The 11,682-nt window shown below is 45.5% G+C and overlaps 1 protein-coding gene across 2 annotated transcripts in view; it reads right to left on the bottom strand.

Annotated features, from left to right (window-relative positions):
* Positions 1 to 9,818, bottom strand: part of TGFA (transforming growth factor alpha) — a 105,846-nt gene extending 96,028 nt beyond the window's left edge. The window contains exon 1 of one of the 2 annotated variants that reach the window (XM_073897561.1): positions 9,553 to 9,818. In XM_073897561.1, coding sequence (XP_073753662.1) covers positions 9,553 to 9,592 — 40 coding nt within the window. In that variant the 5' untranslated portion in view covers positions 9,593 to 9,818. The remainder of the gene's footprint in view (positions 1 to 9,552) is intronic. The other variant, XM_073897560.1, reaches the window with a different exon arrangement.
* Between the last annotated feature and the right edge of the window lie 1,864 nt (positions 9,819 to 11,682).

The raw sequence follows: 11,682 nt of genomic DNA, 5'->3' as shown, positions 1-11,682 counted from the left end.
ACACACACACACACACACACACACACACACACACACACACACACACAAAATCACTCCAAGGCAAATGAGCCAACAGCAGCAAAAATCTCCCACAAAAGCACTGGTCGTCTTGCTTCAGACACTCTCGTCGCATCTAATGGACACAACAGTGTATTTGGAGGTTTTTAAACCCTTTAAAGCTTAAGGAACCAAGAGGAAGCTAGACATGCCATGCATCATCCAAATCAGAAATGGCATTATTGTCGCAACTTTGGCACACGCAGTTAGGCAAATACATGAGTAATTTCCCTGGGCTCCTGGGAACACTATTAAAATGAAGCCTTCATTTGAATTTGGTTTAAGGTTAAAAAGAAGGGGGGTGCCTGGGTGGCTCAGTCGTTAAGCGTCTGCCTTCAGCTCAGGTCATCTCAGGGTCCTGGGATCGAACCCCGCATCGAGCCCCGCATCGGGGTCCCTGCTCCGTGGGAGGCCTGCTTCTCCCTCTCCCACTCCCCCTGCTTGTGTTCCCTCTCTCGCTGTCTCTCTGTCAGATAAATAAAATCTTAAACACACACACACAAAACACAATCATGATACTACAGTGGGGGGAAAAAAAGGTTAAAAAGAAGGTGGTTGTTTTTTTGGCTTTTTTTTCCCCAAAGTATTATCAAGAAAAACAAACTTGAAAATGTATTTTATTTTGGGGGCCTAGGTGCTTACTTATTTTCCTATTTGGTAAAGTCACATTAACCGGGGCCACAGATGCAAAAGAAAACTTTACGTTAAAAGGAGATTATTTATAAAATCTGTGCTAAAAATTTAGAAATCTGAATTGAATAGATCGTGAGGAAATTACCAAAAATGACTCAAGCAGAGAAGAACTTAAACTGACCGCTAGCAATTTCTTCCAAGCCTTCATAGAGCCACTTACTTCCATGATATTTCAACTACTCAAGAGCATAAAACTTCAACTTCCATGATATTTCAACTACTCAAGAGATGGAAGGTTTATAGAAGTTTTTATAAAGCTGATGTCATGCTGATATCAAACCCTAAAAAAGAAAACAAGGCCCCAAACACTTCAGAATGGATTGAACCTAGCAGTATGCAGAGAGAATAATACCACGGAGCCACGAGGGGTTCATTCCGGAAATTTAAAGATGGCTTTAACATAATTGAGTCAATCAAAGTCCTCAAAACATTTGGAAAAAAAAAAAAAAAAACCCACAACTCATATTATCTCCCCCGCTTTAAAAAACAAAGCAAAATGCCAAATCTTTTAGTAAGTTATGAAGAGTAGTACATTTTATTAGCATGATAAAGTTTATTCATATAGATACACATATCTACATTTTCGTATATGTGTCTATATAAAGATATTCTCACGTATATATAACGATAAAGTCATCCTTGTACTTAACTGTTAAATGCTACACACACTTATCAGTAAGTCAAGAAAAATACAAGGATATCTACTGCCTTTTTAAAAATGTTCTTGAAGTTCTGGTCAGTGCTATAAGAAAAAGTAATAAAAGATATAAATATTAAAAGGAAGGAGGCAAAGCTATCACTATTCAAGATTACATGATCATGGACCTGCAAACCTAGGAGAATAAACTGAAGGACTATTAGAATTAACAAAACCCATTACAAAATAAACATATTTTTAAAAAAGCTTTAAATACAAGCAACAACCAGTTATGATAGAGAGCAGTGGGAACTAACTAAAACACAAGCTCCGTGTCTTATTCTTGGCTGATTCTCCAGCACCTAGAAGCAGTCTCTGCACAGAAAAGGTGCTCAATAAATATTTGCAGAATACATGAGTGAACAAATGCACAAATGCAAAAATACAAAATAATAGAACCCAAATAAAATCACACAGATTCAAGTACCTATAAGAATTTAGCATGTGGGGGCACCTGGTTGGCTTAGTCATTAAGCGTCTGCCTTCGGCTCAGGTCATGATCCCAGGGTCCTGGGATCGAGTCCCGCATCGGGCTCCCTGCTCCGCGGGAAGCCTGCTTCTCCCTCTCCCACTCCCCCTGTTGTGTTCCCTCTCTCCCTGTGTCTCTGTCAAATAAGTAAATAAAATCTTAAAAAAAAAAATTTAGCATGTGATAAAAATGGAATTTCAAGCCACAATAGACTGGATAGATTCCATAAATAGCAATTGAGACTATTAACTGGTTGGCTATTTTTTTATGAAATGTGAGTTATACCTCACACTGTACACAAGAATAAATTCAAGGTACAATAGTTGAACATGATATAGGAGACTTAGGAGAAAAAAATAAGTAAATATTTGCCTTATCTTAGGCCAGGGAAGGTTTTCCTAAATGTATAAATGAAGGTAGAAAGCTTACAGGGGAAAGATTTATTTTTCTAGTTTCTGCTACATAAAAATAAAAACCTGCAGTATGTCAAAAACACCATAAACAAAACAGTAAAAGACATACAATAAACGGGGGGGAATACTTGCAAAGTATTAATATCCTTTTTATATAAAGTGTTATAAAGCTCTAAGAAAAGGATAAGCAATCAATAAGAAAAAAATTGGAAAGGTCAAGATGCAAATAAGAGGACATGGCCAACAAACAAATTGAATCATCCTAACAAATGTTAAATATGAAGATTGGGCTGAGGGTTTTTTTTGCCAATCAACTTGGAAAGTGTTAAAACTAACTTCTAGTGTTCGGGAAGATTCAAGAAAATGGCATTCATACACTGCTTGTGGGAGAAAAGGCCAATTGCTAGGAATTTATCCTAAAGATGTGCCAAACACTTATGCACAGAAGTGTCTGTTGTATCATTTATCTTCCTTGACTTTAGGCATTATAAATTTAATATAGGCTTGTTATAAAAAAGTTAACCAATTCAAACCAAGGCACTGTACTATACATATGGTTCTATGCCTTTCTAAATTTAAAATATTGTGAAACCTTTATTCTTTTAAATACATAGTAAATCAATGCACAGTTATGTAAAAATAACTTATTTAAGGAATCTCCTTAAATAATTACAACAGTAGGTACTGACAACTTGTTACTGTTATAAACAAAATCAACAATCACCATCCTTTAAATTTCTTCTTTGCATATTTAGGCAAGTATTTATGTAGGATATATATCAAAAAGTAGAACTGATGACCCAAGTTATGCCCACTTAAAATTGATAGCTACTGCCATACTGACTTCCCAAAAAGTTGTACCAACTTATATTCCTAACAATAGTGTGTAGATTCTTCATAATGGTGAGAAATGGGGAAAATTTATATGGCCAAAAGGGTTTCAAAATAGGTTAAGTTATAGTAAATATAGTCAAGAGATTACTTGCCAGCCACTAAGAATGATGTAATGACACTAAAAATGAATGTTTAACATAAAACTATTTATTATGAAGGTTAAGTTGCAAAAACAATTAAGTTAAATAGTGTGAGTCCATCAGAAATCATAGATACTTTCAAAGAATATCTACCTGTACATTCATCCATAGGCTGTATAACAAAATGTTAATCACGGTTATCGTTGGGTGGTAGAACTACAGGTCACTGAAACATTTTTTTCTCTTACACTTTCCAGGATTTTCCAAATGGTCTAGAGGAAAAAAATATTTTTGTAATCATTAAAAACACTAAATCCTAATCTATTTTTTAAAAATAACAATTATTCTGAAGACTAATTGCATCTTTGTTGGAATTTATATGCAACCACCCTTCATTATCACAATGAAGAGTTTTTCTGTACAAATGTTAATTAACTATGAGGCCAAATGTTTGCCAACTGAGTCTCCACTTGGGAGAAACCAGGACGGGACACCCCAAGGGGGTCATCAAGTGCTTAGTGGTCCCCTCTGAGGCTCCATCTGTTCTCTAGATAGGCCAAGGGCAGATAGGAAGACCTAGGATCTTTGCCTCCAAAGAACGCTCAAACTACAAGAGAGGAGAAGCACCAACCAGTATCAATCCAAGGCTGGATCTGGAGGGACCAGAACTCTACTGCTAAGGTTCCTAGCCAGAAGAGTTAACACCTTCAAAGATTAAAACCAAAAAAGGCAAGGCATTAGCAGGCTGGTGTTCGGTAAGTTATACAAGCCTGTTACACAAAGCAGGTTTATGTACATCCCTTCTTGAGTAAGTCCTTACCCATCTCCCCACAAACACTTGAGAAATGCAAACACTAAGGTGGGGGAAGCTGAAAGCTTTTCAAGGTAAGGAAGGGGACAAGAAAAAAGTAAAAGCAAAGATTCTGAGCACAGAATTCACTTGACTGGGGAAAGACTCCATATGAAATTGTGTTTCCTCCGACTTAAGGGGAAAACAAAGAAGGCACTAACAAAGACATAAAATTCCATTTCAACAAACTTCCACCTTTTTCTAAGCCCAGGTGACTACTCTAAGTCATATTCAATACAACCAATTCATAAAGTCTCAAAAGACTACCCAGATATATTTAATTTTTTAAAAAAAGGTTTATGAGAGAGCACGAGCATGTGTGAGTGGGGGGTGGGAAGGGAGGGGCAGAAGGAAAAGATCTGAAGCAGACCCCTCACTGAGCAGAGAGCCCAATTCTCCCACATGGGGCTCCACCCCAGGACCCTGAGATCATGACCTGAGCTCAAATCAGGAGTCTGTTGCTTAACTAACCGAGCCACCCACGTGCCCCAAGACTACCCAGGTTTTTAGAACTCATCTAAAGGGAATGTGCCTTGTATTTGAAGAGCTCCTAAGAGATGGGTCTGGTAGCCTTGATTTTAGGCTTTCCTGATTTTTATGAAAGATTTTTATACTTGACATTTCACAAGGAGGAAAAAAGCATAAAACCAGAAGTCACTGTAAAAGTACTCGAATTCTCTATCTAGATTCAATTTTTAAAAATATTTTATTTAGAGAGTGAGAGAAAGTGAGTGGGAAGAGGGGCAGAGGGAGAGAGAATCTCAAGCAGACTCTGCGCTGAGCACAGAGCCCAATGCAGGGCTCCATCTCATGACCCCGCGGATCTTCACCTGAGTGCACCCAAATCAAGAGTTGGATGCTTAACCGACTGAGCCACCCAAGTGCCACTAGATGAAATCTTAACCAGGTTAGCTTTTAGCACAGAATTAAATTCATACTTTAAATTGAGATGATTAGAAATAGTTGAGGGGCACCTGGGTGGCTCAGGTGTTGGGCATCTGCCTTCGGCTCTGGTCGTGGTCCCAGGGTCCTGGGATTGAGCCCTGCAACGGGCTCCTTGCTCAGCCGGGAGCCTGCTTCTCCCTCTCAATTCCCCCTGCTTGTGTTCCCTCTCCAGCTGTCTGTCTCTGTCAAACAAAATCTTTAAAAAAAAAATAGTTGAAATGGCAGCAAAACAAGGGTCAATTTTTGGCAACCTCCTAAAAAAAGAAAGTGTGACATGCTTAGTGTTGGTCAGTCAGCTTAAGTCTAATAACAAAGGACCATCACATTTTCCAGGGGCAAAGGATAAGAACACTTATGACAATTACGAGATCTCACCAAGAATTCTTGCTCTGCTCTGGTCAGCAAGAGGGACTGCAGAAGCACCTTTAATAATGGCTCATAAATCCACAGCAGCATTCATAAATGTCAGAACAGACTTTAGATAAAATGCAACTGGCTAAGCCAGAAGCTTCCCTAACAGCAACTGGCTGAAGAGTGGCGGTTCTCCAAGTGTCCCTCTCTTCTCCTCCCCACCAGTGGCATAAGCCACACCTGGATGCTGGTCAGACACGCAAACCCTCCCACCTCGTGCAGAACAACCTGGTTTGCCAAGCCCTCCAGGTGGCTGGGATTTGAGGGCACTGCTGTGGAAGGTCCTTACAGCAGTTTTACGTGTGAAACCAAGCACAAGATGCCCAATTCAGTGTGTCAGGCTTGTCCTGTTTTGGCTGACCCAAGCTCCACTTCCCATTGCCCATCCCTTTCAGTGGGCAGCCCAAAGAGTAGGACTTTGTTCAAGCACACTTTCAAAAGGCCCTTAGAGATAGGTCTAATGGAAAAGTCAGCTAGTTTTCCTATGTTCCCATAGTAACAGGAAGCATCATTTACTCCTGTAAGAAAGGTCCCCTTTGCAGGGGACACGGAATATTTACAGAAAGATCTCTTTATCCTAGGAAACCCAAGTTTTGGAAAAGCAAATATGGGAAACTTAGCCTCTAAGGCTTCCATATACACCTTTACAGCCCATGTTCTAAGTGAACTTTCCCTAATTATGGCTGCCCAATAAGGAAAACATGTGTCCTGGGCAAACCTCCACTGTCTACTCTGAAAGACATTTCCATGTAATGGAGAAGAGGACTGTCTTCGTTCATGCCCCCTACTGGTCCCTTGGTCCCAGATCCACAGGGACAAGGACCGGCTTCATCTCCACCCATCCTTAATGACACTTAAATGTCCTAGGATCCTTCTTTAGCCTACACTCAGTCCTACTGGGAGCTGCCATAAACATAATAATGTTTATTTCTGGATTTTAAAATCAATTTCATTTGTGTGTAGTTCTTTATTTGCATAGTTTATAAATAGCTTCTGTATTTACCATCTCATCTGATTCTCATAACAACCTATGAGGGGGCTGCAGTTTTATTATTCCCACTAAAAAAACTGAAACTTAGTGGTGACTTCAATAAACTGACCATTGAACATTGAGAAAATACAAATGTTTTGCATCAGAAATGATAGAATAATGTCCCCCCACTCCAAATTCCAAATTTGCTTGAATTGGTATCTGCCAAATGAGACTAAAATCGTTAAGTAGGTTTCTAGGTTAAGTGATATTTACTGGCTCAGGAAGGGTGGAGAGCTGAAAGCTAAGACAAACTCTCCCAACTACAGAATGGACAGAACCTGCTAGGACATCTGGAATTCTATGGGGTTCAAAGTTACAACAACAATGATGATGGCACTAAGATTTTTTCAACTCTTACTACAAGACAGGCACCATTCTATGTTCATTAAATATATTTAACCACCCTATTAACAGCACCATTTTACAGATGAGAAAAACAAGGCACAGAAAAGCTAAGTAACTTGCCCGAGATCACACATCTTGCTCCCTGCTCACAGAGGAGGATGTGGGACTGGAGGTGCCAAGCCCCTGTGAGGTGTGCCTGGCCAATGACGAAAATCTGACATGGAGGGCAGCCACCACAGGAACCTGGATGACGTTTCCAGGGTTGCCATTTAAGCAACAGTCTCCGCATGCTTTCCGCCAAAACATCAATCAACGCTCAGGTTCCAAGTAATCAGGAGCATCAGCTGAGACTCCAAACAACCCGTTCCTTTTCAGACTGTTCCTATGAAGGCTGGGAAGGAGGGGAGAGATCTTGATTTTCTAGATTTGCTGATTTGCCTGGAACTGCCTTCAGCTAATTTAAGAAAAATTAGAGAGGAAAGTAGCACTGGAGGAGATGTGCAAATTAAAGATGCATGTGGCATTGATGAGTGCTATTTAGTAATCTAGCAGAAAGTGAGGTGGGAGACAGAAGTTGTAGTCAATGATCAGAGCGAATGGCTTTTTTTTTTTTTTAAGAAATATAAAACAAAAAACTGGTATTCCTGCCTTCTTTTCTTCTGATTTTTTCCAACTGCTTATATTTTGGAATTGTATGAGCCAGCTTTTACATATTGATCAGTCTTTCTAGGTTTACACATCTTTTTCTCAAGGAAGGAAACAAGGGTCAGGCTCAACTCAGGCAAAAAGGAAAAATAACATGATGAATGCAAGCAGTCTTCATGGGCAAGGGTAGTATGATGGGGGGCAGGGCAACTTTCAAAGGTGCCCTCAAATTTGCACACCTTCATCATTTCCTGTCTCCAATTTTCATCGAATAATCTAAGACCACCTTGAGATCCTAGCAGTCCACCGGAAAACCCAATTTAACAAGTTTTAAGGTCGTCCATATAATCTCTCCTTCAAGAAAAGTCTCAAAACTGTGAAAGGGGACTATAGTGACCACAGCTGGGTGACATTTCAAACCCTCAATCCTCCCACACTCTAATAATCCTGACCCAACTGCTTACTAACTGTGGGCCTTGTGCGCCTCCTTTTCTTCCTCTGTAAAATGGGGATAATACCTTCTTCGTCAGGTTGATGTGGAGAGTAAATGAATCCACGGAAACCACTTCGAACAGTGCCTGGCACGGAGTAAGTGTTCAAATAGCATTAGCTATTATGACTGTTACTACTAGAATTTGCAAAACACACCACAAAGGCACCCGCAAACAGGAGGCTTCTGAGGAATCGGTCATGTTTTGTGGCTTTAAAAAAAAATCGAAAATCGAACAACCGTTAATACAAAAAACGTTAAAAGGGTTTTGGAAAAAGGGAGGCGGGGGGAAGCCGCCCAGAATCATGCCACCTGTTGGTGAGTTTCAGGTGAGGGTACAGCTCAGAGCACTGGGTTCCACTACTGCCCCGTTTCCCCCGTTCTTGATCAGCGTTTCATGCGCAGGATCACAGGCGGCTCCGTGAGCCCCCTGAAACTGAACACGAACTGGGTGAGGCTGTGGCTCTGGGCATTCGGGGGCCGGGGGGGGGGGGCGTTCCATAGCTCTTCTCAGGCTCCAATAAATTCTCCAGGTAGGAGCAACTTGCTTTACAGAGGTAAACTCAGGGGATATCGACGGAGGAATTCACTTCATGGAAGCTGTACCAATAAATCTGGACACCGGGACTGTAAGCCGCCTATCTCAACACCACGGAGGCCCGGCGCTGAGAGGGGCGAGAGCCCGGCGGCCAGCGCACGGCGCTGCACCCCTTACCACTTACACGCAGACCTGTGAACTTCACCGCGAAAAACTCAAGGGCTTCACGGACGAGACCCAGGTTTGCCGGGTTTAACTTCCCCTCCCTTCCCCCATCTCTCGTTCCCTTCCAAGAACAAACTCAAAGGAAACTGGCAATGCTCGGTCTAGGGTTTCACTCCTGCCCTCGGCTGACACTTCAACCACTTCTCCCAGGGAAGTTAATTAAAAGAACAATTAATCCGCACAAAAACCCAAAACATACCCCAGAGCTCGAGAGCTCCTAAAGTTAGAAGACTGGGGCTCCTCTGCTGATTGTGACCATCTGCCCGTCACTGGGGCTCGGGGCTAGGCAGGGGGTACGACAGGGAAGCAGGCAAGGTCCCGCCGCAGGGTCTGACGCCGGCCGCCCTCAACGCGTCTACGCTCACCGCCGCCCGTGTAGACGGGCTTGGTTGGAGACAGCCAGGTATATGCAGGTAGGTGCGAGCAAGTGTAAGAACACACAGCCACGGCGGATTAAAGTTCAAGCCCGTTCACACACCGCTTCCCCTTCCCCTGCCGGCGTTCTCACGCACGGCCGGGGCGGCCACTCCCCGGGCAAAGCCTGGGCACTCGACGGTCCCCCTCTTCGGAATGGGCTCCCCAAATCCTTAGGAAGCCCTCGTGACTCCCCTTGCCCCCCAGCCTCCAACCCCTGAAAAGCATCAGCCTCCCTCGACTCTCCCAGGCGGGCGCAGAAAACCCCCGGGAAGAGAAATGGAGGGGCCAGGGGAAAGCGGGGTGTCGCCGAGGGCAGGTGGCTCGGGGCACGCAGCAGGCAGCGTACGTACCCAGCGCGAACAAGGCGAGCTGTCCAGCCGAGGGGACCATCTTTCGGGCGGCGGGCAGCAGGCGCTCCAGCCTCCTGCCCTACCTGCGATGCCCGAGTGGCGAAGCGGCGCCGCGCTGCGGGGGAAAAAGGCGCCGGCGAGGCAAGGCCAGCCCCCGGCGCGGGCGGGCGGAGGCAGGACCGAGCGCTCTCTGCTGCGCTCACCCCGCTGCGCGGCCGGCCGGGCGGAAATGGGAAGGCGGTTACCGTCACCTCTCCGCCACTCGGCGACGGGGCCACGCCGGACCACCCTCCCGCCCCGGTGGGGGTGCCCCCCTACGGCCACAGGGGGTGGGGGTGTGGGGCTGGGGGCGGGGACGCCGCGCGCACCGTGCAGGGCGCGGGCGGCGGGCGGGGCGGGGCGAGCGGGGAATCTCGGAGCCCCGCCGCGCGAGCCCGGCACCCAGGCGGACGGGAAGGCAGGAAGCGCCCGACTTCAGACACTACCCTCAGACTAGCTGCGCGGTGCGGCCGCCGCGGAGCTCGAGCGTCCGGGCGCGGGGGTCGCTTCCAGGCTCGGCGCGGGGGAGCGGAGCCGCGCGGGCGTCCGGCACCTGCGCGGACGGCCGCTGCTGGGGGTGGGGGGGCTCTCCCGGCAGGGGACCGGGGACGCGGCCCGGAACGGGACCGGCGAGCTTCGTCCGCCGCCAGCCAACACTTGGTCCAAGGACAGGGCTCCCCAGAATCAAGAGAAGAATTTGTTAAGCCAGGTTTCCCACCTGCACCCCTATCCCGGTAGAGAATTCTCGATTCTAGGGTTGCCGGCCTCCAGGGCACATTGTTAAGATCAGCGGGCTTTCGTTTATCTGGCCTGGGATTAATAACGAAGATGGGTCTCTAAGGGTACCTGGTTATCCACCATTAGTACCACCCCAGTCCACCCCACCCCACCCCACCCTGCCACAGGCAGCTGGGGCCAAGAATAGGGTAACATGCAACAAGGGGGCCAAAGAGAGGGATGTATGGGCTGGAACCGTCTAGGTGGCTCTTTCAGGATTTGCGGCTTGGAGGTGGCTCCTGGTGCTGGAATTTGGGCAAGTGGAGGGGACAGAGGGAAGACATTCTGGGTAGAGAATGGAGGACCCATAGATTTCTTGGGGACCATCCCAAGGTTCCCTGAGGACGGTCCGTAGGGGACAGTATGCCCCCAAGAAGCAGTGACCCATCTTATTTTCCAGATGCCCCAAGCTGAGGGACTAAATCTCTTCTCTTGACCCCTCCAGCCTGTCTGCTCAGGGTAGACCCACTTTCCTTGGGTGGGTGGGCCAGGGGTGGGGGTGGGGGGAATCTCTTGCTGCTTTCTTGGCCTAAAACTCAAGATTCTCAGGGTTGACTTTTGTTAAGTTTGTTTCATATGAGCAGAGGGACCTAGTTTGGAAAAGGAGGCATCAGGCCATTGGCCTCAACATTTGGCAGGAAACACCAGTGTAGGAAGGGATTTTGAAAATACCCTAAATTTACTTTGAGAAACCATGCCTTTCAATACATTTGTCAGAGGATACTTTGCTGTTCTTTCAACCCTTAATAATCTGCAGTGACGGTTGTGTGGTAAGTCCTGGAGTACAGCTTTTCCTGTGTCCACACCATGCCCGCACAGGGTAAACACACACACACTCTTTGATAAGTGATCTCTGACTCCCTTCACTGTCCACCTCTTTCAGGCTGGTGTTGACCTGTTCTGGTGGCTCTTCTGTCTCCTTCCTAGACTAGCCTGCCTTGGTTACAAGAGGGAAGAAATCAGTTTTCAGTGCCCTATCTCCTGTTCTCCAGGACCCCCAGGTAGGACTGGAAAATGGACTCGTCACCTTGTTCCCCGCTAGGATGCACACATCAAGTTCACTGTGGCTGAGAGCTAGCTGCCCAGTCTGGCAAGAGTCGGGTTCAGCAGTCTCTCCTTCTCTGCCCCCTGCCCACACACAAAGTTGTGGGTGGGGGGAAGTAGCAGCAGAATCAAACCAATGAGCTTGTCCCCTTCAGGACTGTAAAATCTTTTTAATCAAGAGGTAATTTGATATCTTGTAAACTAAAGAGTACTCCAATCAAAGTACATCTCATGCTTTGAAATCCTTAATTCTCCGCCAACATGTTCAAG

Source organism: Callorhinus ursinus, unplaced genomic scaffold (assembly GCF_003265705.2).
Source record: "Callorhinus ursinus isolate GAN/ISIS: 27379988/994484 unplaced genomic scaffold, GSC_fseal_2.0 scaffold10, whole genome shotgun sequence".
Lineage (NCBI taxonomy): Eukaryota > Metazoa > Chordata > Mammalia > Carnivora > Otariidae > Callorhinus > Callorhinus ursinus.
The sequence above is the reverse complement of the archived record's forward strand: the minus strand, read 5'-3'. Positions and strand labels throughout refer to the sequence as shown.